The 26,739-nt window shown below is 43.4% G+C and overlaps 4 protein-coding genes across 4 annotated transcripts in view; 2 read left to right on the forward strand and 2 right to left on the reverse strand.

Moving 5' to 3' along the window:
* The first annotated feature begins 464 nt into the window (after nt 1-464).
* LOC307070416 (E3 ubiquitin-protein ligase TRIM39-like) lies at nt 465-3,541 on the forward strand. The gene is made up of 2 exons (XM_079728870.1): nt 465-550; nt 655-3,541. The coding sequence occupies exon 2, from the start codon at nt 657-659 to the stop codon at nt 2,277-2,279; it is 1,623 nt and encodes a 540-aa protein (XP_079584996.1). The 5' UTR covers nt 465-550; nt 655-656; the 3' UTR covers nt 2,280-3,541.
* An 804-nt stretch (nt 3,542-4,345) lies between these two features.
* On the reverse strand, nt 4,346-11,076 carry LOC307091514 (erlin-1). The gene is made up of 12 exons (XM_079758505.1): nt 11,007-11,076; nt 10,160-10,288; nt 9,816-9,897; nt 9,663-9,709; nt 9,508-9,569; nt 8,845-8,970; nt 8,655-8,728; nt 8,467-8,525; nt 8,281-8,372; nt 8,020-8,109; nt 7,109-7,188; nt 4,346-6,739 (listed from the first exon to the last, which is right to left on the reverse strand). The coding sequence occupies exons 2-12, from the start codon at nt 10,270-10,272 to the stop codon at nt 6,572-6,574; spliced, it is 993 nt and encodes a 330-aa protein (XP_079614631.1). The 5' UTR covers nt 10,273-10,288; nt 11,007-11,076; the 3' UTR covers nt 4,346-6,571.
* A 237-nt stretch (nt 11,077-11,313) lies between these two features.
* LOC307071643 (inhibitor of nuclear factor kappa-B kinase subunit alpha-like) lies at nt 11,314-20,519 on the reverse strand. The gene is made up of 22 exons (XM_079730694.1): nt 20,407-20,519; nt 19,945-20,067; nt 19,590-19,684; nt 19,350-19,467; nt 19,160-19,229; nt 18,929-19,017; nt 18,751-18,840; nt 18,142-18,266; nt 17,961-18,068; nt 17,699-17,834; nt 16,056-16,256; nt 15,081-15,183; nt 14,867-14,990; nt 14,352-14,503; nt 13,655-13,716; nt 13,431-13,540; nt 13,292-13,341; nt 13,019-13,127; nt 12,409-12,556; nt 12,093-12,142; nt 11,873-11,972; nt 11,314-11,679 (listed from the first exon to the last, which is right to left on the reverse strand). Exons 2-22 carry the CDS (start codon nt 20,047-20,049, stop codon nt 11,620-11,622), a joined length of 2,205 nt encoding a protein of 734 aa, XP_079586820.1. The 5' UTR covers nt 20,050-20,067; nt 20,407-20,519; the 3' UTR covers nt 11,314-11,619.
* A 4,414-nt stretch (nt 20,520-24,933) lies between these two features.
* Nucleotides 24,934-26,739, forward strand: part of LOC307071608 (urokinase-type plasminogen activator-like) — a 4,332-nt gene continuing 2,526 nt past the window's right edge. The window contains exons 1-6 of the mRNA XM_079730646.1: nt 24,934-25,074; nt 25,692-25,820; nt 25,930-25,975; nt 26,084-26,231; nt 26,346-26,443; nt 26,665-26,706. Coding sequence (XP_079586772.1) covers nt 25,764-25,820; nt 25,930-25,975; nt 26,084-26,231; nt 26,346-26,443; nt 26,665-26,706 — 391 coding nt within the window. The 5' untranslated portion in view covers nt 24,934-25,074; nt 25,692-25,763. The remainder of the gene's footprint in view (nt 25,075-25,691; nt 25,821-25,929; nt 25,976-26,083; nt 26,232-26,345; nt 26,444-26,664; nt 26,707-26,739) is intronic.

Raw genomic sequence — 26,739 nt, forward strand, 5'->3', positions numbered from 1 at the left:
TTTGGGGTTAGATAAAAAGTATTCGGGGAAGCCCCGGAAACCCGGAGAGATCAACACCGTTTAATCATCACGGTTACAGTCGCAAACCCCCACTAAATCCCCCCAATGTCTCTCGTTTTGCTCCGGCTCTCTTTTAACTCCAGAAAGAGGAGAAGACACATCAACGCATTTGAAGAGGCCGACACAGTGCATGAATGCAGTGCAGCCATTTACCGTGGGCGAGGAGGCAGGTGTTAGGGGAGGAGGCAGGTGTTAGGGGAGGAGGCAGGTGTTAGGGGAGGAGCCAGGTGTTAGGGGAGGAGCCAGGTGTTAGGGGAGGAGCCAGGTGTTAGGGGAGGGGCCAGGTGTTAGGGGAGGAGCCAGGTGTTAGGTGAGGAGCCAGGTGTTAGGGGAGGAGCCATGTGTTAGGGGAGGAGAGCAGAGGACGTTATATTGAGGAAACGAAACTTAACATTTATAGAAACCAAAACAACAGACGTCGAAGCTGTTCTCCCTTTCAGGAGAAAAATAAAACGCATTTTGGAACAAAAAGTCTGACAGTAAGAACAAGGTAAGTAAAACAGCACAACTTTGAGAAAGTTAAAACCTCTCTTCCCGTTATGGAATTAGAAATCGATAATTGCTCAATACATAAGCCTTGTCGTCTGTGTCTAGGAATGGCCTGTGCTAACACTTCGTGGTCTGAAGAGAACTTTTTATGTTCCATCTGTCTGGATGTGTTCAACAGTCCAGTTACCACCGCATGTGGACACAACTTCTGCAGAACCTGTATTACACAGTTCTGGGATGAACAAGTCCAGTACAAATGTCCTGTTTGCAACGAGATTTTCCATAAAAGACCTGATCTACAGGTCAATACCTTCTTATCAGAGCTGGCAGCTCAGTTTAGAACGACCGTACGAGTAAAAGAGCAGCCTTGTGTTGAACCAGCAGAAGTTCCCTGTGACGTCTGTACTGGGACCCAGCAGAAGGCCGTGAAGTCCTGCCTAATGTGTTTTACCTCTTACTGCCAAACCCACCTGGAGCCACATCAGAGAGTCGCTGGCCTAAAGAAACATCGGCTGGTCGAGCCTATGGACCGTCTGGAAGACAGGATGTGTAAGAAACACAACCGACTTCTGGAGCTCTTCTGCCAGACTGAACAGGTGTGTGTGTGTCTGTTGTGCACAGTGACAGACCACAAGTCCCATCCTGTTGTACCTCTAAAGGAGGAATATGAAGTGAAGACGGCCCAGCTGGGGAAGACGGAGACTGACGTTCAGCAAATGATCCAGGAGAGAAAACAAAAGATTAAGGAGATCAAAGACACAGTGGAACTGAGCAACAAAGACGCAGACAGAGAGATAGCCCATGGTGGGCAGGTCTTCGCTGCTCTGATAGGCTGTGTTGAAAAGGGCCAGGAGGAATTCAACCAAACGGTTCAAGAGAAACTGAAATCCACAGTGAAACGAGCTGAAGACCTCATCAAAGAGCTGGAGCAGGAAATAGAAGATCTGACCGATAGAAGCTCAGAGGTGAAGCGGCTCTCACACACTGAAGACCACCTCCAATTCCTCCAGACCTTCAGATCCCTGAAGGATCCTCCACCCACCAGGGACTGGACCACGGTGGAGGTCCGTCCTCCGTCATACATAGAGACCTTGACGAGATCCCTGGATCAGCTGGAGGAGACACTTAACATGGAGATGAAGAAGCTGCGTGATGCTGAACTGAAGATGGTCCAGCAGTATGAAGTAGATGTGACTCTGGATCCTGATACAGCTCATCCCACGCTCATCCTGTCTGAGGATGGGAAACAAGTACATTATGGAGATGAAGATAAGGAAGTCCCAGACAACCCTAAGAGATTTACAGAGTATACATTTGTTCTCACGAGGCAGAGCTTTTCCTCAGGGAGATTTTACTTTGAGGTCCAGGTTAAAGACAAGACTGCATGGTGGTTAGGAGTTGCCAGAGAGTCCATCGACAGAAAAGGTAAGACAGAGTGGACCCCTGAGACGGGTTACTGGACTCTTTACTACGACGAGGATGGGTTGGTATTCATTGATAACCCTGATGTCCGTCTCCCTCCGAGAGCTGAGCTCCAGAAGGTGGGGGTGTTTGTTGATTATGATGAGGGTCTGGTCTCCTTCTATGATGTGGAAGCCAGGGTTCATATCTACTCTGCTACTGGCTGCACCTTTACTGAGCCTCTCTATCCAATCCTCGATCCATGGTATCATGAAGAAGGTAGAAACTCTGCCCCCCTGATCATCTCACCTGTCAATCAAACAGACTAGGACCTTTGTTTGATAATAAAATAATCAAACGACCAAAACAACTAATGTTGTTTCCTGAATTACAATAGAATTAGAATCTCTACTATTTGAGATCTCAGATGTCTGCATTAATGTCATACTGCTGTCATTTAACGAGGAGAATATCTTTAAGAATGAACCCTGCAGTTGTCTAATATAACCCTTTATAAAGGGTTATATTACACTCCATTTATGTGTGTGTTTTCCCTTTATTTATTTTACACGTTTAAAGATATACAATTTGTTGCAGTTATGTAGAACATGTTTAGAGGATTAACATGTATAAATAATAATTCGATTTTTTTTTAACATTTCTATTGGTTTTAACTTCTGAATATTGAATAACAAAACAATTCAATGTGATTTTAATAAAAAGAAAAGGCAAATTTTAGGCCTACATTACATTGCCTACATTGTAATGGATCATTTCAGGGGAATAGATACATTCCAGTCCAATGGTGTTCAGTATAAATACTGTTTCTGTAATAAAAAAGTGTAGTACAAAAAATAAAATAGTTTATTTCTAAAACCCTTATTATGATGATTTTCGAGATTGATGGAACGTTTTAAATCATTGAAGAAATGTAAAAGTTTGTCGTTGATGACCCAGTAAATTAATCTCCAATATACAACAACCCAACATGTGTTACACAATTACACAAAGGTCATGTGTTACACAAAGGTGACAGTGACTACATGTAAAGATTCTCCCCATGTGTGTGAGTACCGTGACTTTGTCTGGTCAGCTCACCTCTCTCCATCCTCTCCTCTCTCCTCTTCTCTCCATCGTCTCCTCTCCTCTCTCTTATCTCTGCCCTCTTCTCTAGCTCATCTTGTGTTCATTATTGTCGTACATTACGCATTAAGTGTGTTCACATGTCAAAAGTCACTCCATTTAGATTGGTGGATCTAAAATAGATGTTGTACAACTGAACTCCCACTGGGCGAGTTCCGCTGTAGTGAATCACTATGGTGACGTTGACCCTCCCGCTCGTGCGGAGTCCTCCTCCCCATAAGCCACGCCCACTGACTGCCTGGACGGCGCGAGGGGAGGGAGAGATCCCGACGCTGTTGGCACGAGGGCCTTTGGACCACGATACCTGCTCTGAGCAGCCAGCAGCATGGGAATGAATAACCCAATCACACGTTTATGTGTTTCACCTCCCTGATGGTGTGAATAAGTTGCCCCGTGTGTCGTTAGGCGCCGTTTAGAAATAAAGGCGCAAAGAGAGTCATGACACGTGGACAAATGCTAATGATCTGTAATGTGTGTTACTACTATTATTTTAGTCATTTTGTTTATTTTGTACTTGTAAGTGACTTTTTTCAGTTATATTCGTTGTTAAAGCATATTGGTAATAAACAACTCAGTCGAACCAACTGAATGTTCTCGTGTGTTCAGCCGACGATCCTTCCTGTTTCTTCAGTCTAAATCCTCTAAACTGAGCAGATGTTTCTCCAGAGCTCTCTGTTGGTTATCCTAGCAGCACACCCTGGGGGGTCCTTCCAGCCCCTTGGATCCCAGCAGGTCTCTGGTGTCCTGCCCCCTGGCGTTGGCCCAGCCTTCAGTCCCTCCCGCCGGCTCTTCCTCCACTCACCGGTGGCTTGGTGGACCAGCTCAGTCCTCTGGAGACAACAGAATATTTTGAATTATGACTAATAAAGCACGTATATAATCGAATGGTTATGATGGTAACAGCTCATGGGAAAAATCTATAGTTAGCTGGCATGATCGAACAGGCACACACATTGCCCGAATTGAATATAAGGTTCTGAATCCCCCCCCACAGCTGAAAAATCCAGCCTTATATTATAAATAGGGAAATTGGGACCATTATAGCGGCTATTTGTATTTTGCCAAACGGTTGGTCAAGCCTTGCTTACTACACGCGTATTATTTGTTAACTAATTAATTACAACGTTGTTTCTCAACCCTACATCGACAAAAATGGGGAGGCCCAGAATTGAAAGCGCGCCCCCTTCCGGCAGCTATAGGTATGGTCAGTGTTCAGAAGGATGCGAAAAATCGTGTCAAAAGTGGTATCAAAATAGGTTTTATTTTACATTTGACAACATTGTCCAACTGCATGAAAACATTTTGCATATAAACCTTTAAAAACAAGGAGACAATGTTTCCATTTAGCAATTTGTACAAAAGAATCATTCACAAAAAAAACGTATTAAGTAAATCATGAACTCATTTGCATCGTAATATTAACCAAATCACCAAAGCACAAGGACAGTCTTAACGACAAATGTCAACAAATCCCTAAATCTTTCACACACATACACACACTAGTCTGTTATTTTTTTTCCTCATTAATTTTATTGTATGGCAATGTCTCCAATGTTCAGGCTCGTCAGTAGTCTTACTAGGCCACCACTTGAGTCAATATTCCACTAGTTTGTGCAAACCAGGCGAATCCTTGTGAAGTGGTTCCCCATTATTGTCGCTCTCTCCAGGTGGACTGGATATGTTAAGGCTTGAAATCTAAATGTTTTGAGGCTATTCATGTCCAACATGAAAGGCAAAGCGCTGCACATTTTGGAGAATAATGACACTAGTAGGCAGAATGTAAACCACCTATATTCCAAATTGCGAAGCGTTTTGCCGCTAATATTAATATCCTACGTTCGAGAAGAATTTTGACATCTTGCATAAATTAAAAGTGCAAGCTTTTGGATAATTAGTAGCCATGTAGCCATGTTTTTTTTTTTAATGTAACATAATTATCTCATCAGGCGTATTAATCCCCATAAGTAAGAGACATTCTGGTTCTAGGAAGACGGTTCCATAGCTTTACAGCCTATGTAGGGGCATTCCAGGTCATTAGTGGACGCAAACGTTTAATTCTGCCAGTTTCCTGAGATAAATAAGCACATTTTTCAAGCTATAAATATTGAAGCACTAATGAGAATATGATCAAGTAAGCATCGCAATAGGCGTCAATGCAAATTAACTGGGAGTTTCGACAATAAAAAGGGTGCTAATAACCAACTGACTGGTAATAAAAAGGGCATTATATAAATACCAGGGTCGGGACATTGAATTTATTCTGAAACAGCCCTGGGTTCTTCTTTCTTGGTTGGTTTCACAGTTTAGTGCAGTGTTTAAGACTCAGTTTGAAGGACACCCTTTTAAATCAATAACACTAAACATGACCAGTCTAACACAGAAAAATCGATCATCAGCAACACAGGCTTCAACTGCAGCCTAGGTTTTCATTCAACAGCGCTTGCTGGCAGCCCTTTCATATTTAAAACAGAATAACATGTGTGTTGTGTCGTTCATGCAGGTTCTGACGTCAATTGACTCGTATGATAATTTCACTGTGACCACAGGACGTGGGGGAAGGGTCAAGGGTTCATGTTTGATTTGGTTTTGGATTCAATTCAGAGAACGGAAAGGACCAACTCTTGCATAAGCAAAAAAATAATACAACTGATATGCACGCATGCATAACAGTTTTGCATATCACAGGATTCCCTTACCACCATCGAGTTCTTAAAACCTGGGCCTGTTGGATATCAATCTCACTGATCCCCCTTGTTTGACCCATACTCCACGACAGAACACCAAGTCAACCACTGCATCACTTACATCTGCATTCAAAAATATATAAGTTTCAACCAATACACAAACGTGCCATCAAGCATTTGCACTCAGAGCAAAGCAAAATTAAGTATTAAGGCTCCTTCTCTTGTTGAAAAAAGCCAACGAGTAAATCAATGGTTACGAGGGGATGGAGAATGAATGACGCAGCCACCTCATAACAGTCATACAGCACATTGCTCATTAGAATTAGTGTTACCACATGAAGTCCAGTTACGGCCACATAACCAACGACAAATTATCCTCGCCCCAATTTTTCTCTCCTAACAAAATGAAAGCTGTTCCAATGAAGATAATAAAAAAAGTCTGCCATTAACGCAAGCATAGCGAAGCAGGAAGTGCTCTTTAGTAGAAGTCCATTTCAGTAAATTCACGCCTCCGAGAAGCAACAGCTCCCTTTCCCTGCTAGACTCAACCTACTATCTATTTTGAATATGGCCTCCATTATCCCACTGTAACCACACGCTAAACATTTCTCCAAAGAGAATGCAGGAATTAACCAAAGGAAATCATATGCGTCTCTCCGCTTTCACTCCTCCTCTCTCTGTCATTTTGAAAATCAAGACCAACAGCGTGTTCTCATTCGTCCCTTTAGCTGCAGAAGCCTTCCCCTTTACCGATGAGGCCCCATCAGCTGGCCCTGTGGGACGGCACGGAGCCATCACTGACCCTGAGAGTCAGAGTCCGCGTCGGTCAGCGGCGTGGAGGAGGGCCCCAGCTTGGCTCCCTCCATAAACATGTTGGGGATGTCCTGCCCAAAGTAGATCTTGCTGTTGGTCGCTATGGACTGATACTTCATCAGCTCGATGTACTCGGGAGTCAACTTCAACTGTGGAGGGGAGAGAGAGAGAGACAGAGACAGAGAGAGAGACAGAGACAGAGAGAGACAGACACAGAGAGCAATAGATAGAATTAAGTAGAGAAACAGAGAGAGAGAGAGAGAGAGAGAAACAGAGAGAGAGAGAGAGAGAGAGAGAGAGAGAGAGAGAGAGAGAGAGAGAGAGAGAGAGAGAGAGAGAGAGAGAGAGAGAGAGAGAGAGAGAGAGAGAGAGAGAGAGAGAGAGAGAGCAATAGATAGGATGAAGTACAGACAGAGAGCGGGGGGGGGGGGAGAGAGGGATGTAAGCATGTGATGGATTATAAACACAACGTTGAAAGGTTGCTTATGTGTGGAGTTCAAATTGACGCCATGGTTTACCGTGTTGGCTTCGGCGAACTTGGCGGCAGTGTAGTATTCCGCATCAGCCCTGGCCTTCTCCCTGGCCAGGAAGGCAGCGTCTGGAACAAAGGAGCAGTGTTGGGAGACGCCGCACATGACGACCACGGAGCCACCAGAAAGACACCCCCCCCACCCCCGAGGTACGCGGTCCCGTACTGCTCACATAGGCAGAGGACAGCCTGGTGGGGAAGGCCGCGGTTCCCACTGGTTTGGGCAGCACCCCGCCCTACCAACCCCCACTTTGTGAGGAGAGGAAATGCCGCCGACCCCTAAACACACATCCCTTCCCACAGTTGCTGGTAAAATTTATGTATTCCGGGTTCTTCCCAGGATGTTTACACGGTGGCACAGGCCCTCCCACCTACTCGATTTCTTTAGTAAATAGTTGTGTAAAAAGCAGGATAATGTAGTGAATTAAAACCTGTCTGGGTTTATAATGCGATATTGACAGGCTCGCTTTGCATTATCCCATATATAAATAAATAAATAAATAAATAAATAAATATATCGAGGGTGAAATATATCAGCAGCTCTACCTACTAATAATAAGGTATTGGGTCATGCACCAGGATTATTATTTCATGGCGGATGCCTCATCCAGTCATTTAAGTTGGATCAGTAGTTAATGCGTTTATCGTCCATCTCATCGCCCTGCCACTCCCACTCTGGGAACCACTGGTTAAGGGTGTGTGACTCACAGCATGACCTCATCCCTGCGTGAGAGGCCTATCCCCTACCGGATCATTAATGACCTGAGACGCCTATCCCCTACCGGATCATTAATGATCCGTTTCGGGGTTCACTCTAAGTGGATTTGGACCAGAGTGTCTGATAGACGACTGAATCGTAAATAGTTAAATGTGGACGTCCGAGGGCCGGTTGGATGTTACCCTCTATCTGAGAGATCTTCTTCTCTGTTTCCTTCTCCATCACCTTCTGCTGGAAATGGATCTCAGCAACCTGGGCCTGCTTCTGAGCCTCTGTGGGGACAGTCACAGAAACAGAGAGGGCTCATACAGCGTGGTTTGTAGCACTAGAGACGGTGGCAGAGGGACATCACAATAACACAAGAATGGCCGTTCAGGCAATGCTGTTGAGGGCAAAGTATGCAGTATACGTCAGGTGGAATGTAATACAAAGGTTATAGCTACCAATGATGGCTTTCTTCCTCTCCGTCTCTGCCTCTTTCTCCACCACCTTCTGAGTCTGAGCTGTTATGAGCAGGCGGGTCTTCTCTGCCTCCCTGTGGACACGAGGAACAGAGTCCAAACTTTAGCTTCGGTCTGCTTCGACACAAACGCGACACTAAGGACGTACGAGAAAGCTGACCCACTTACATGAGTTCAAAGTTCCTCCTGATTGACTCTGGGATCTTGGGTTTGGTAACTCGAACTGCCTAATGGTTAGAGAACAGGGTTGGTGCGATGGGAATCATTGGTTAGAGAGTTTAAAGATTGTGTTGACACTAGTGACAGTTTGTTGGTTTGGTTTACAGTCACTTAAATGTAATTTTATCACCAGTTACCTGAATTGAGAGTCCAGGCGCCATTGCATTAAGATCCTTCTGCAAGGCAATCTTCATATTTTCATCAATGATATCTGCAAGCATAAAAACAAAGCAACACGGATAAACCCATTATTGAGTGAAAGTACATCATAGAGCAGTATGCTTCATTTGGGCATGTGTATGTTTTGTTGTGCCAATGTACACTCACCGAACAACTCGATGTAAACCTCCTGTAGAGTGTGAACGCTGCAGAACTGGTTGAGTTCATGGTGGATTTTGTTAAAGATGAGGGTTTTGTCGTAATCAGCGGTGTAGTTCTTCACTACTTCCACCACTACAGAAAGGGGAAGAAGAGAACACACAGGCATTTACTAAGCTTTTGTTGAAACATGGGTTGTTTGTCTAAAGTATACAACAACAAGAGCACATACAAGATGGGAAGTGAGCCAAGCACAAAGAGTGATTACACAATCTCTGTCCCAGTGGTTTGACTTCAGTCTTTGGTTGCTTTTCAATACCGAAACCAGAATATAATACGGTCACAAAGGCTAATTTGGAATATGCATGTAATCCTAAGTGATTTGAAAGGACATGTTATTACCACCAGGTGGGATGTGGATCAGACATTATAATCCATTTCACAATCTAGCCTCAAGAGCTTACGTTACCACCAAGATCTATGACAAATAGATCAGTATACCAGTTGGGTCAGTCGCCTGGACAGGCTGAAATATCCATCAAATATCTGGATGGACACTGCAACATGTGATCGTGGCTAATCCACATCTCAACTGGTGGTAAAATAGGGGACCTTTAAGAGTAAAGGTTAAGAAGTTATTAAAGTTGCTATTTGTGTAAACATGCTCTATACCTGCCGAGGGGACCAGCATGTTGACTACCTCTATCCTGTCAAAGTAGATCATCACACCACCACTGCGGAAAAAAGGAAGACACCCAAAACATTGTAGACTCTGCTCCAAGTTCGGATTTCATTAGCAGCCCGACGAAGACTGGCCAAAACCTTACCTAGTTCCACATGGCACATTCTTGATTTCATCAGTTTGAAGCGTAGTCTGAAACCAAAGGGTGCAACAATGTCATCATGTTGCAGCACATAAATGGCTATGCTTGGTGGCTGAAGCCAAGAGTATGTTTTGCACGGTGAGAATGTGAGGGCACCTGCACTGATCTGAAGGTGGTGATGAAGGGGAGCATGATGTGATACCCAGGGCCATTGGGTGCTGTCAGCAATGCTCCTCCCCTTTCACACACACACACACACACACACACACACACACACACACACACACACACACACGTCATGACCAGTGGAATCCGAGCTGACTGGAAGTTTTTGTTTGTTCACATGCCACTAAAGTGTGCTATCCTGTTTTTAACCAAACTGCGGACTTTTAAAAATACGTGAGAAATACACAAGTATATTAATGGACCTAGACCCTGGACAAGAACAGTTAAATATAAATGAACAAAAACTGCTGTGATAAAACACAACGCTTTAATACCTGTAATAAACCGCAAGATGTCCTTCTTCAATCTTATGAATGGATGAGTGGAGCAGGATGGCCATGAGTCCCGCTACCGTAGCAACTACTGCCCCTACGTGTGCCATAGTCATCCTCTGCTGCGCTTACCTGCAGAGATGACAACATCACGAGCTCAAAGAAACAAGCAGGAAAAGAGTGAAGCGTCGAGTTGTTCAATGAGGCTAGTCATATGGGACTAGCCTCACATGTAACACCCAAAGAATAGGGTAGCTTGTATAGTGATAGGTTTAGGTACAGATTTGTTATCAACTGGTTACTACTATGAACTACATCAGTGCTCGAACCTGTGACGGACTAATTGTGCAACGATATGCCGTCCAGGCCATCTTTAAAGCATGCTAAAGTCGTACAACGAGAATGTGATCACTATACACTTTAAAGAGAGCCCTGCACAGCCTGCTAGCGTTCACCATGTAGGTTAGCCTGTAACGTTAGCTCAATGGGCGCTCCACGGTGGTCATTCACTGCGGCTAGCATAGCCGAGCAGTTACACACTTCCCCATATACTTGAGATACTCATTTAATGGACGAGCAAAACACGAAACGCTACTACAACAGTATCAACTCACTGACAGTGGCGTCAAACCCCCATGCTGCTATTATTAGAAATGCAGTAGTAATGTTACGATAGCATTGCGAGCTAGGGGCAACTAGCTCCAAGGAGCAGGTTCGGAAGTGAACGCTTCTTGTCGATTTCTGTCCTCCTATTGGTCGACGACACTAAACCTGATGTCAAATAAGCGTTGTAAAAACGTTTCTCTATTTATGAAAAGGTTGCATGTAAAAAAAAAAAAGCGTTAATTACCACTCCACTGGACAGTCACCTCTTCTCTCTGTATCATTCAGTTCACGACAGCCTGAACCCATCTCTCTACCGCCGCCTACTGGCTCCTGCTTCTCCCCACTCTGTTCCAGTGTAGTCCCTCTTTGCTGATTTAGATAGTCATTTGAAAGGGAAATAGTAATTTCAATTCTGAAAGTTCCTATATGCTAACGACTATTTACTATCATTTTGATCGAGCCTATTTGGCTGTTATCAAGGTTCCATTCAAATCAGTTTCCTTGTAACTAAAAACAATCCGGGCGATAACAAACCAACAGGCATTCTTTATTCATGTAACATTTTGACAAACAAATCGGTATCTAAAGATACATTTTGCACATACATGTAATACGTTTTGTCATTCAAATTCTTGTTTTTCACTCCAACAAATAAATACAGCAGACTGGCATTACATTTAAACATAGAATTTAAAATATAAATCCATACATGTAGTTTAAACAGTAGTGTCTTAGCTTATGCTGCTAAATAAATGCATGATATTTTGAGTGTGCATCAGAAAGGATTTAGCCAGTGTATGGTTCTTCATATATTAAGATGATCACCATAAGGCAGACTTCATTCATTATATACAACTTTATGAGATCAGAGACTGAGCTTTTCCTGAATCATGCTGTATCCAACTCCAGTCCTCATCCTAGAAAATAAAAGGTGAAAAGGGGACTTTAGGGTTCATATTAATCAACCAAAGAGCGCTCTTGCCCATATTAAGTAAGGTTTAGAATAAAAGCCACAGCGGTATGACACTTTTCTTTCCATGAGTACTGTCACATTAAATGGATACTGTATATGTTTCATTACATGAATACTGATAACATTTAGTATTGTACCATGACACTGTTTCCAGTCTCTTGAGTCGTGTCCTGAAGCAGAGAAGTCAGTTGACTGAGGTAATGCTGATTCTCTTCCAATAATTGATGAACCGTCTCACTGCAAGACCAGCAGACATAAGACAAACACACCTCCAGGCTCCGCCCAAAGAACATTCTAGATAGATAGATATTCACAGACACCAAGAGAAAGGTTTTCCAGTAATGTCGGTGGGCTTACCTTGCAGTTGTCTTGTGAACAGTTGGTAGTGACCGAGGTTCTGTCTTGGCCTAACAACATTATAAAATAGTTAATATCTAGTAATATAGCAGAACGTTTTAGCTAAAGTCAACAATCAAAGTATATGTTAGATATAAGAGCAAAGGAAATGGTACTTCACAAGCAAAAATCTGAACACATATGGAGCAGTTATACTATTAACAAGAAACAACATTATGGTTTTACAGCTTCCATAGCAATGGCCTTTGTACTTCATATAGGCCGAAGTGAGGGAGTGTTATGTTAAGTGAATTTTATTGGGGGTCAGTGGACTCACCCTGGCAATCTTCAACAGATACCAGAACTCTTTCTGTCGCTTCATTTGCATCTGCATCACTGTCGTCTCCGCTGCCTTGATGCTCTCTACCGCCCCCTCCAGCTTAGGGAACAGATCGACGATGCGTTGTTTACACACCAGTATGGTGCTGTTGACGACAAGAGAGCCAAAAACAAAATCAGACATGTTTTCTGGAAATTGTGTAAAGGAGCATTGTATATGTTTTCTGTTGTTGGGCCTTCACGCTAACAAGGAGACGACACAATGGTTAAATATCATTACATTTCTCAATTCGGATGCCTTGCAAGCTTAGTAGTAATATTTTCCTTCAAGTCAATTCAGAGCCCATTTACAGTTCGCTGAAGTTACTACTCAGATAACAACAAACAGAAAACGTACATACCAGATGTCTACTTATGTGATCATTAAGTTTATCCCTCTATTACATGACTTAATAAAACAAATATTATATTAAATATAAAAAAATTAAAAAAATCTTCTCAGAAATTATTTAGCTATTTGACTTGCGTAAGTAACTTTCGTATTAGAATTTTAAGATACGAAATATGATAAAAAAATGTTGCTGTCCTTCACTCTGCTTAAGGAGTACCTCAGGTGAGTGTATAAGTCCTTCAACACCCGGTCCTGGTTCTGAACTGTCTGAAGAATAGCCTTCACCATCTCGGAGCTATCGCTGTAACCGTGTGGAGGGTCAGGACCTGCACAGAATATACATAACCCATCGTTAATTAAATCCACCAGAGCCATGGCAAGACAATCAGTTGCATACACACGCAGGAACACAAATGGTACACAGGTACACAGTCCACAGATGTGCACAACACACCTTTAAAAGGTTATACCGTACATATTTCACACTAACTTTTGCATTTGGCTTTCAGTTGCTTGTAGAGTTCAATGGCTTTCTCCTCCCTGGAGGAGAAAACAAACAGTGAAACATGAACGCATATATTCACCCATGTGAAAATATTACAGTTTCTACAGAATACTGAAATACTGACAGCTGTCCCATAACGTCTCCTTGACTGCGAGCGAATGGACTTCTCCTCAACTCCACAATCTCACAGTGCAGAGAGACAATCTCTTCATCCAGATAACCGACCTCAGCCACCTACAGAAGGAAACAGTAGAGATACAGACCAAAGGTATCACTGACCATCCTCTCCGTTGGAGTCAAGGTAGGAACATACAGTGTATATTGTGGTCTCCATGGATAACATCCCACCTGTGTAAACGCAGCAGCCTTCTCTTCGTTTTCTTTCCAGGTCTTCAGCATCTTCTCTGAAGCTGGTGAGACAGTTCCACCAGAGAGAGACAGATACAGGAGAGTCACATGGTTAGACTTCCAGATGAAAGGTTCTGGGTTCAGATCCAAAGTTCCACAGCCTACCTGTAGGCATCCAGAGATCTAATATGCATAATCTTTAGAAGCAGTGGCTTTGGATAAAAGTATCGGCTTAGTGACTAAATAGTTAAATAGTAAATAGTTGACCCATTACTGGAGCAACAACAACAGCCTAAAGCAGGGGTTCTCAAAGTTTTGACAGCTGAGGGCCAATTTAGGAACCCAAAATTTGAGGGCCACCAAATGAAAAAAAATTAGGCGGGAAACGCCGTCAGCATCCCAGACTAAATCACGAAACCGAGGTTCATCCTTTCAAAGTAATGTACAGTCGGATTAAAACTAACAAAAGTAACAGGATTTAATTGAGAGCTAGAGAGTCGACTTTTCTCTTTATATTTATTTATTTTTGTTGAAATTAATATCGATATAATAAAAAAAATAAAATCTTTTTTCTTTTTTTTTTACTTACATCTGTATGTCATTGCGGGTCGCCTGGAATGTTTCTGCGGGCCGCCATTGGCCTGCAAGCCGCACTTTGAGAACCAATGAGAACTTTGAGAGCCTAAAGTGTACTCACAAATGCCCGTGTGTCTTTGCTCAGAGTAGAGCTCCAGGTCGTTCTGGATGCTGATCTTGAAGAAGGCCAGCTTGGCTCTGAGCTGCTGGGACTGTGAGAACAGCATGTTCTTGTAGCGCGTTAGGTTTGTGTTGTAATGTAGCAGACTCCGCCTAAACCCACACAGGAACATAGATGCATGATCTTATTTTGGATTTCAAGTCAACATTTGTGTTTGTGTGCAGTAGTGTGTCTGTGTGTCTCCCCATGATATGGTTTAACACATTTAGACACACTTTCCAATCCAGATTTTTAAAAACTTTTGAATTCTGGTTCTTTGTGTGCTATAATATAATAAACTACCGCCCTACACAAGAAAATAGTGATTTCGTCAAAAATGGTTACACACAGATGGCTCCGCTTTTCTAATGAACCCTGAATCAAGTTGAGATCACACAGCATGCACTTGATTATGTGAAAGATTGAATCCGATCCGCGACATGGCCCGGCCACACGTGTGCGAGCGGTTCACCTACATGGCGGCCTCCCGCCCCCCGTACAGCCGGGCGTAGTCCTGCTTCAGCCCACAGATGTAGCTGACCGCCTCCCCCCACACCTTCCTCAGCGCGGCGAGCGGAAGCTGGGTCTTGGTCTCTCGCACTGTAACGGACCACACGGCATCACGCTAATGGCCGCGACGGCGACAGCATCAGAAGTAGGAGAAACATGAGGTCAGAGCACACCGCTCACCTATAAAGTTGACGCTGTCCGGCAGAGGTCTGGCGGTCAGCGGGCCAGAGTACTTGGTGAGACTCTTGTCGAAGAGGTACACTATGGACCGGTCCCAGCCGGACTGTGGAGAACAGCACCCATAGTGAACCATTGGGCGGGCATGAGGGGGTCTCTGTGTGCTGTTTAGAGATGACCTGGGGTCCACATCACATGACCATAAGAAGGTGTTCTGATAAGAAGATACGCCGCTTGGCCGAGTGCCATGATCGTGCCATGATCGTTGCCATCTACCAGCTCTGTGCACATTTTAAGCCCTGCTGTCCAAATCATCAGATAATTTGGGCGCTGAATATATTATCATAGATGCAAAATATATTTTGCATCTTTTATTCAAACAACCAGCCGCAAAGCGCTACGGGAGGATCAACACGATCGTCATGTTGTGTGGCCTCGGTGTTGGTGCAACTGCTCTAAAAAGTAGGTCATGTCACAACCATCATTTGTGCATCGCCAGATAATGGTGTGTTCACCATAACCTTTAGATCGAGTTAGTTACACAGTAGCAGTGGACAGCTCACGCACATCTGTAATTGATGTGGATTCTCATGTTATAGGGCATGGTACAGCAGTCCTTATCGGAGGCGTCCGTGGCCCACTGGTTAAGGAGTTGGACCGGTAGCCGGAAGGTGGCCGAATTTGAATCCCGACCGGTAGGCGAGAAGAAAATGTGGACGGGGAGAGTAGTCGTGCAGTACCCTCCTACGGCCTCATCCACGGATGAGGCGCCCTCGAGCAAAGCACCCGCAACCCCCATCTGCTCCCCGGGCGCTGCACCGCGGCTGCCCACCGGTGAACACATGGGGGGGGGGGGGGGGGGGGGTTCACCGGCTCCCGGAGGGGTTAAGAGCAGAGACCGAATTTCCCCCCCAAAAAAAGGGACAAAAAAAGCCATAACTTAACTTAATCGCTCGATAATCTCAGGTCTAAACGTACCAGCCCCTCTGGGAGGCAGTGGGCGGGGGGCCAGCGAGGGTCCAGAGAGACCCCCGTCTCCAGGAGCAGCTCCTGGCAGCGGGGGGGGACGTGTGAGTGGGTGTGGTCCTCCAGGCGCTGCTGCAGGGAGTGCAGGCTCTCCTCGGGGCCCAACACTACGGAGTGCAGCTGGGCCGACGTCATGTCCAGCACGTGGATCACCTTGGTGGGGGGGGGGGGGAGAAAATAGCTGTGTTCGAAATCGTTCCCTATTCACTCACTCACTATTCCCTATGTAGTGTTCATGATATAGCGCACTACATACAGTCCCTCCAGAAAAACGCGATTATGCGATCGCATAATTCAACGCATAATCAGCCAAAGTCCGCATATTCATGCGGGGGTCGCATTTTTTCAAATATGCCGCACTTTCACCGCATAAATTGCCGATTTCCGCGCAAAATATGCGGGGCTTGCATGATTTCATAATCCCCGCATTTTCGTTGCAAAAAAGTCACATATCTTAGCAGAAAGTTGAAAAATGTTGCGTTTACTTCACACAAAAGCAGCCATTTCCCCCTGTTGCCATAGGAACGTTATGAAGTGACGTAATTACGCGATGTGAACGTCATCGAAAAGCTGTATTTTCCGCAAGTTCCCACATTTTTTCGCAAGTTCCCGCAATTTTCGCAAGTTCCCGCAATTTCATCGCATAAAATTGCATAAATATGCCGCATATTTCATCGCATTTTTTAAGAAAACATGCCGCATAATCAAGGATTTTTGGCCGCAACAATCACAAAAAAACGCCGCGTTTCTCTGGAGGGACTGTACATAGGGAACGGACAGACGACAATTCGGACACCACGCTGAACATTTCTAAACGTTGTTTGTGTCAGTGAATGCGCCAGGTATTTGTGTGACGCAGACAGACGCGCCCACATCGTGTAAACAAACCGGGCACTCGCGAAGAAAGCCGGAGGTTGTATTGATGTTGAGTGTTACATTTCCTTGATCAAGGTTGTTTTTATTAATTTTGAATGTTAAATTTTCTATGTTAAATCCCAAATAAATTGTTGACATTTCTAAACGAAAGACAGAGACTCCATCATTAAATGTATTCGTTTTCGCGGTTATTCAGCTTCTTCTTCTCCTCCGGAAAAACACGATTGCATTGCATTGTGGTATACGGGAGTAACATGTAGGGAACATCGTATGTACACTCGAATTTTGGGTATTTTAAGTGCACTATATAGTGCATGAAATTAACCACTGAGAATTCGAACACCACTACAAAATGGCGAGCACCCTATATAGTGCACTATATCCATGATAGGGAACGATTTCGAACACAGCTACTGTGTTCACAAAGTGTTGAACATCAGCGTCCACTCAAAGCGCCGTACCGCTGAATCTCACATCCAGCCATGCATGGACGCATTTGGACACCGGCGGCGGTGTCAAACATGCAAGGAGAGAACCGGCATGGCGGAAGAAGAGAGAGAGAAGTACCTAAGCATCTCGCTCAAGGTTGGAGGAACCGAGGATTGATCCAGCCACCCTTCAGTTGCTAGGACTTTCTTCATAATGTATCGATCGTAATGTAAGACGCATACATACGTAATGTGTGCTTTGAATCTCCTGAGAAGCGCCAGAGTGTTCACCTTCATGTTGAGGATATTGTGTAATGTGGTGTAAAAGCAGGGCTGGTTGCTGTCAGGGTCTGAGCCCCCCCCTCGAGTAGCAGGGTCCCACAGGAGCATCATCTGCAGAAGAGACTCGACAGGTTCCAGTAAGGGTCTAAACACACCGACACAAACACACACAATCACACACACACACACACACACACAATCATGAGTGAGGTGTTTTGGAAACATTTGTACCCAATGTTACACGAAAACTAGGACGGATTTTCAAGGGCACCTGCTGAGGTTGTTTGGATAGGGAAGGTGTGTCGAGAATCTGACTTCTCCATTCATGTCCTCGACAGCCATGATATCTTTAGGACCTTTATTCTTCACTTTACTCGTCCTAAAAGACACCAAAAGTTAATAAACTCCCAACGTAACCGAAGAGAGGAAGTAATGGTGTGTAGCGTCCTCACCACTGCACAGGCTGCATGTGGTGTAGAAAGGGCCGAAAGCCACACACACACTCAAATATCATCGTCCCGAAACTCCAGTAATCCACAGTCACCGTGTAGGGCTTGTTCTCAAAAAGCTCTGGAGCCTGAAAAACATAAAGGACAATATTAAGGGCTGGTTTGCTTAGGCCAGTGTTTTACAACCTGTCGCACCCACTACAGGATGTACGTGGGATTGATTTCTGGAAATGTACAACAAACTCAAGCGATAATTGTTCTGTATTGTTCTGTAAGGAGGAGAAAATAAGAGAGAGTGAACTGGAGGATTAGGGAACCTAGGGGCGTAGTTTGCTAAATAAACACTTAAACACGCATTAGCAGCATTGCTGACTTATCCTTCCACAGTTTCCAACTGGTCTTGGCCTTTTCTGCTTTAATGATTGTATATCATGAGGCTGCTGGCACTCTTTGCTCGTCTCAGTATTTATCTACGTTTGACCTTTTGCATAGGAGATGGTCCACATCAGGGCTTGAGGACAATTAAGTGGTCCACCGAAAGTCAGAGGATGGTGACCATTGGCTTAGAGCCTCAGTTTGCATTAAACTTGCCATATTTGCCAAGATGCTTACCAGATACTGCAGAGTACCCACAAATGATGTACAGAGGCTACCCTGGTCCAGGTCCTTTGCATAGCCCAGATCAATGATTTTGTGGACGAGCTGTGGTCAAAAACCATCAAGGGCACAATGAGAACAGGCACAGAACAGGAACATGGACCACATGTTATGCAGGATAAGGAGAGCGCACCTTCCCCCTGACATCCTGAAGGACTATGTTCTCTGGCTTGAGGTCTCGGTGGATGATCTTGTTGGCGTGGAGGTACCGGATACCAGAACCTGTGTGAGTTAGGCAAAAGGCAACATCATTGCCATTGGTGCGTATGCCGTTAGATATCATCCACGCGCGACTGTCAGCTACACACTGCAACCAGCCTTGCTTTTTCAATTGGAATGCGTGATGAAGAATTTAAAAACACACCTATGTCACTGAGCAGTGAGAGAACCTCACTTTCCTTAAGCCCACAACAATTTTCTGGCTTGTTCAGCATCTGAAAGAGGAATTCATTTTTAGTCTTTAATCTGGAAACCTTTCAAATATGTGTAAGACATAGATAACAAAAACCCCATCCCTACAATTGTAATGAGGGGTGTATGCTGTTGTCGTCTACCTTGCGTAGATCTCCTTTGGAGCAGTACTCCATGGCCAGTAGAGGTAGGTCATTGAGTCCAATGGAACTCAGTTCTAGAGGAACTTCCCTTGCTTCCACTACATTCACATGACTCAGCCTGCGCTTGGAGATTTGTTGATACACAGAGAACAGTTTAGTTTGTTCAGCAGTCCACTATTTGTATATATATTGTCCGCATGCTGGCCTATCAAAAATGGGTGGGACACAAGCCATAATTACTTTTTCATTATTTGTATCTCTCTGCTCCAGCGATCTTTGTTCTTCTGGTTCAATTCTAGGCGGCAAAGTTTCAAAGCAATCTTGTCTCCCGTCTCCTATTCCAAGAAACACATAAAACATGTACAAATAAGGAATAGATAAACAATAAATAAAGGACACACAACTTTAACATTACGTAATTCAGCTGACGCTTTTATCAACAGCCACTTACAAGCAAGGCAATCATAGCCTGAAACCAAAAGTGTAACTACAACAATTCATAAAAGTGCTGAATAACAATGTTTAAAAAAAAAAGGTCAAGTTAGTGAGAGCCATAGCACATCTAATTCCACATGTGGAATGTAGGCCTACTTACTAGATGTTGGTAGAGGTTCACATGGCCGAATCCTCCTGTTCCCAGCCGCTCCTTCATCTCCCAGGGACCGCACTGCTGGGTCTGTCTGAGGGCAGCTCTCTCCATGTTCTCCACCTGGTAGACCTTGAAAAAGATGACAACCCTTCAGTGAGCATTGGGTAAACGTTTAGGATGATAGCGATCAACCACAATCCGTGCATGGGGCGGGTACACACAAATCGAACAGTCTAATAAAGACGTAAATAAAGTGTTGAAAAAGTTGTGTATACGTTATTGGAACGTAATGTGCATGTTATTATGTAGTTGCTAGTTCGCCTACTTGAATCCATGTGTGAAATAAGATATCCATGGGTGTTGTTCATTGGCCTCTTTGCCTGGTTTTGTTTTCCCTTTGAGTTCTTCGATACTTTCAGATGTTAAACAGGGATACAAACTGTGAAGGCTTGAGCCTTTCAAACTTACCAATCAGTCAAACTAGTCCCATTCAACTTTCATTAGTGTTATTATACATGGAAATCGCCAGGCCACGTTGCATCAACATCGTCCACAAAGTGAAAGTACTATTTACTTCGAACAGACGCACTACGCATGCGTATATGCGTAGCAGATGCATATGTACCCGGGATAAGCAGCATGCCTGCAGCTGAGTTATTGTTTGGAGATCAGTGGTCACGTGACTACGACAAGCGGGCAGTAAGAGATTCGGGTTTTCTCTTAAATCCCTGCCGATCACGCCCAAACTGCGTACACACCAAACGGCACATCGTCTTACACGAAAAAATAATTACTACTTTGTTATTAGCTTGTTAAAATGATTCTGATGTCTGCATAAAAAAGCGTAGTTTAATACTTGTCTGGCAACGAGGCGCAGTTCTGTTCACTAGATGGCGCACTGCGTGCAGTTTTTAAAACACGCATGAGTGATTCACTTTATAAAAGGCTACTAATCGATGCAATAAAAATACAAGTACATTAGCGTACAAGCAAATGCCCAAAAACCAAATGACTTATGCCTAACAACTGGGCAAACAGTGCAGAGCTAACAACTATGGCAACTCAAACATAACAGAACGTTTCATTAATACCACTGAGCAGGGGCGATTCTAGGGTCAGAGCTTTAGAGGTGCTGAGCACTCAATGAGCCCCACTGCCACACCACCCACCCTTTTTTCACACAAAAACAAAAAATATTTCTATTGAAAAATAACTTCATAATTTTAACATTGGTTCAACTAACTCAAAAGATTTTATGTTTTGGACATTATTTAACAATTTCAAAGACGAACAAATATAATTTTTAGAATAACATTTCTTACTCCCAAGTTTTAGGGGTGCTGAGCCCCTTTTTAAGGGTGCTTCAGCACCCCTAAAAATGGGCTAGCCTCGCCCCTGCCACTGAGGATATTACTGTAACCACAGGTTAACAACTCAGCACCTCTTGACCATTAGCCATTTTGCCCAACGCAAAAATGACTCACCTCCCTTCGTATCAATGTGTGTAACGATGCTGTCTCTATGTTTAGCGTACTTCTGGCCCAGATGGCAACGGTTTAAAGATACCTGTTCATTTTTCCATTTGTGACGGTAACTTCTGATTGAGGGCTTCCTTAACTTTTTTTATTTTACTCTTTGGAACCCCACCCTCATCCCTTTTGATCTCTCCTCCATTTTTGCTTTTCCAACATTACAAACCCAACAGACGTTATTGAAGAGCAGTAGCAGGCCTTGTCTACTCAAGCCATAGTTAATCAACAATCACAAAAGTACATGTTAAGTGATAGATTAATGTCTTATTAAAATTGAAATTGGTGTGATTATTTATTATTATTATAATACAAAAAAACAATTATAAGAGGAAAGTGAACAAATCCCTGGGCCCTAGTTCCTGCCTTTATCCCTCAGCCCTCACTTGCAGCAGTAGCTGCTGCCGAGAGGTCTTCGATCAGAGGTGTCCTACATGTTCTTGGTCAACCCTGTCCCATCCAACCATAATGCTGTCTCTGTATTAGTGTGTTGCTGAGCTCGTGACCGGACGCCTGGCCACCCAACCTGACGGCTTTACGCTTGCTCACTGGCCAGCACCTCATAACCATGGCCAATACCTAATTTATATTTCGAACAATTCACTTATACTAAAAGTGTTACGCCAATTATGGCACCAAATGCACAGCTAAACCAATCGTAGAAGACATGGGATACCCAATTTGCGTTCCTTCTCTATGTTTTTAGAGAAGGAAGGACATCCCGTAGCTAGTGCTAGGGGATGTCCAACATATTTGGCCTGTTAAGCCCTTTGAGACTGTAACTGTTATGTAAACTTGACTTTACTTGACTATTAGTAGGTTATAACTATACCACTAAAAGGGACCAGTACACTGAATGTTTCAACAGCTTCTTGAAAAAGAAATGTAATCATTCTTGAGCAAATCCTGGACCCATTGGGGCCTGTAGCTCATGTGCCTAAAGCTATAGCTATACATGAGTCAACAACGCAGGCCAACACATGCATCTCGTAACTGACAATGTCGTATCCACCGTTGGTGGAGGGGTTCGGATATGGTGGCTCGGGACAGGACAACCACTCATAGTCCAAGGCTACTGGGTCCACCCCAGTGTACCCAGACCCATACATGTAACCTTGAACGAGATGTCTTATGACATAAATATGACTCGTGATGTCGTGGTATATTTACTCTTTATGCATTTCCTTCCTCATTTCCAACAGACGTCAGCATTTTCGAAATGAATGTATTTAGAAACAAAACAAAACAATTTACTGAAGCTCAGCTGCCCGCGTCTAAAATAATGTATCTTTAGTGAGTAAATAGATGAAAAATAATTAGTAAAGAGCACTATTACGTTGGTTAATAGAAACAGAGTAGTAAAATATATATATATATATATATATATATATCCTTCCAGATGTTTGAATCTGTAATAAAACATATACTGAGGGTTAACCAGAAAATAGACGACACCAATTCCATAACCTCAAAATACAGAAAAAGGGAAAATAAAAGCACCAGGAGAAGTTACAGTTCACTACGTTGATATAAAGGTATCGATAAACGTTGACATAAAACATATTTTTGGTTCAGAATCGTTGAGTTTCAAAGTATCGGTGGTTTGCAGAAACATAGGCCTGAAAATAGATCCTCTTTCCTCGGGTGACTGAGTTGCCATAACCCTAACCATAACGGGGTTGATTGGCCAGCATGAAACCAAATCAGCTGGAGTTGAACCAGAGAGATGCAGCTGGACTAGAGAGCTTTGTCTTCTGATTCTTAAATGGTTAATCCCCCCCATCCCGACCCCCAGTTTTGCAACACATTTATCGCAAAAAGTGATTTTTGCGATAAATGTTGTTCACCATTTTTGCTCTGTGCCTCCAATCCAGACTGGAGCAGAGATGCCTGCCAAGTGAGTGTGGGTGTGTGTGTCATTTTTATGCGAAGGAGGACGTTTGCCAGGTTGCAGTTACCGACTAAGATTGTCATGACCGAGAAAAAATTGGAAGCCTCCTGGAAAATTGTTCAAGTAGAAACAAGTCATAGGAGTAAATGATGGATCACATTTTTTTTTCTGTGATTTCAAATTTGGCCCTCAAGTGTTGGAAAATGTAAACAAGTTCAAGTTCAGACTTCAACTTGTTCAACATGTTCTCAAGTTGTATTCTAAAAGTTCTCACATCAAATAAAAAAGCTCTAGCATTTTGCAACATCTTCGCCCTGATTTTTGTCTCTCTCTCATTTTGAGTTTCTCCTTGAGTTGTGCGTTCAAGTTGTATCTGTCATGTGTATTTTTTAACTCATTTGATCTCCCTGTAATCTTGGTCATGCTTACCTATCTGACTGAGGTCCTGTAAGAGCATAGACCCAATTATCGTCTAACTCTCTAGGTGTTGTAGGGATACACACACCACACACACTGAACTCACACACACTCTTGCATATACACACAAAGACACACACACACACACACACACACACAGACACACACACACTCTCTCACATCTGAGTGCACACAAACACACACATAAACAAAAACACACACTCAAACGCTCATTCCAAGCAATACTTAGTCATAGACCACCTGTGGGGGTTCATACACTGTGGGATTTTATGTTTCCTAATTCAATGATTGTGACAGGCAGGCCCTTTCCACACTACATATGGCAGCTTACGTTTTACTAGCCCTGAGGCCAGGTAGTGACAGCCTCCCTGGGCATCCCCTGTCCAGCCGAGAGGAAATGTTACAACCTCCAGTATTGGGCCGATAAGCAACTCATGACTTCAATGTAAAAGTTCCCCTTCTTGTGAGTGTGTATCGCGGTTTCTGTTACATCATTTGTGTCGATTTTTAAATAAACAGTCTGGCCCAGTGTCTGAATTATAATTATTTCATTGCTGCTTTTGCAGATTCTTGGTCGACCACCATTTTCTTGGTTTTTAGATGATAGTCAAGTGTTGTGTTAGCATCTAAAAGGAAAAATACATCACATTAGGTAATTTTTAAACTAAAAATGTAATAAAAGTAACCCTGACCAACTTGGCAGGAACTTTTGTAAGTGTTTCTGCAGCTGCATATACTATGCAGTTAGAGAACTGCACTGTGAATGGAATAATCCCTTTTTGCAGGACTTTGTCATTAGATACAGTAAAAGCAGTTAAACAATTATTGTGTTGATAGAGTGTAATGGTTATTATGCAATTATATTTTGCTATACATATGTTGTCATCATAAATGAGTTGCCATATATGGTGGCTTCTTTAGAAATGCATGATTCAATTGGCAAAAAACAGCGGATGTGCTCTGTGTGAATCACATGACATGACGTCTTCCTCTTGTAAAGTTGTGTTGAGGCCTTATTTGATGTGGCTGTTCCGATCACTCAAACATAAGCAGTTGTCCTAAGCCCCTCCCACTCACAGCCCCATGGTTTTATAAATTGAAATCCCAACTGACAAGACAGTCAGACAAAGAGTTTCATCTGCATAGTTGGGAACGGGACAGAAGAAACTAGAATAATTCAACAGATTATGCAGAGAGCGCACTAGAAGCAATTTCCAGAAGACATCAAAAGCAAATAACAGTTTACAGAACAAGAGATACATCAGAAGTACAGTACAGGTATATTGTCATTCTTTATACTTTGTGATTAAATTAACTGTTTTATTAATGTATGCATGAGGGGTCAGTTGTTTATCTGAACATGCTCTGAAGACTAGTATTTATAGAATGCATAACCAGCCCTGGTATATGTATGTATATACATGGACATAAATATATATTTTGTTTATACAAGAAAAAGATTTATTTATTATTAATTAATTTATTATTTATATTTACTTTACCAAACATGTACTATCTTTTAGTGTGGGCTGAGAACATACAGAAATATAGCACATACAGCAGATAGTTTCATGATAGCATGTCCACAGCCAACTCTATAGATTGCATACACACACACACACGCAGGCAAAAGAAGATCCTCCTATAACACTATCTCCTTTATCTTAAATGCAAGTCTGTGTGTGTGTGTGTGTGTGTGTGTGTGTGTGTGTGTGTGTGTGTGTGTGTGTGTGTGAGGGGGGTTTTAGTGTGTTTGTGTGTGTGTGTCTGTGTGTGTGTGTGTGTGTGTGTGTGTGTGAGCGTGTATGTGTGAATGCAGCCCTTTCAACTGAAATTAAAATCACAAAATCCCAGCAAAGAGGATGTTTTAAATTGTTTTTGCACATCTTCTGCAGACTTCTTGGCTCTCACGGTCCATCTGCAGTCAGCGATCAGAAGTTCCCCTCGCAGACAAAGAGGAAGCTACAATGAGGAATATAAAGTTGTTAGTCACGTTGGTGTTCATTGTGGTCAGCATTGACGAGGTAAGCACCGCAAAGAGGAAACGTGGAAGCAGGGCTCAATTTTGGTTGTTTAATAATAAACAGCCTAAAACGTGAGTCAGTAACCAAAAATGTCTGTGGTCTTTTTTAGGTGTACTCGCGTCGACGGTCCAAGAGTCAAAAAGCAAAACACGCAGGTGAAAGAAAAATCCCAAACAAATCTCTTTTATAAGTACGCTAGTCTATCTATCCAAATGCACGTACAACCCAGCTACTGTGTAACTCATGGCATCGTGTCTTTGCAGAGAAAATGTGTGTGAGTGAAGATGGGAGCAACTACAGAGGCACTGTGTCCACCACAGCCCTGGGCCATCGATGCATTGGCTGGGACCTCTTCTCCTCCTGGGAGCATTACGACCCCTCCAAGGGCCTGGGGCCACATAACCACTGCAGGTCCGTGGGCGTAGCCAACGACACCACTGCAGCTCCTGCCTCCTTGCAATGCTGTGCATCGGTTGATTGGTTGACTTTTGTGAAATGACGTCACTGGTGGTTTATGTTTTGTAGAAATCCCAACAAAAGCCTGAAGCCATGGTGTCGTGTGCGAAGAGGAAGAAGAATTATCAGAGAGTTCTGCGGCATTCGCAAATGCATGCACGAAAAAGGTAAGCCAATGGAAACACCCCGATACGCAGACATTTATCTGTGTAAATAGTGTGAGGGCTATATAGAGGGCTATATATCATGCATAGTCAAACTATTGTCCTGCTCCAGTAAAAACATGTTGCCCAGCACCACTATGTCGCAATAATGATCGATGATGATAGAGCACCCGGGAACATTCAGATGATCTTATGTCGTGTTTGCCTCATCTCCTTAATTAAAGGTCCTGTTACAGCCATACAACCCAAGGCTTCTGTGGATACAGGTATGTGGATACTGCTCATTCAATGATCATTGC

This window comes from Pollachius pollachius, assembly GCF_949987615.1.
Source record: "Pollachius pollachius genome assembly, chromosome: 2".
Taxonomy (NCBI): Eukaryota; Metazoa; Chordata; class Actinopteri; order Gadiformes; family Gadidae; genus Pollachius; species Pollachius pollachius.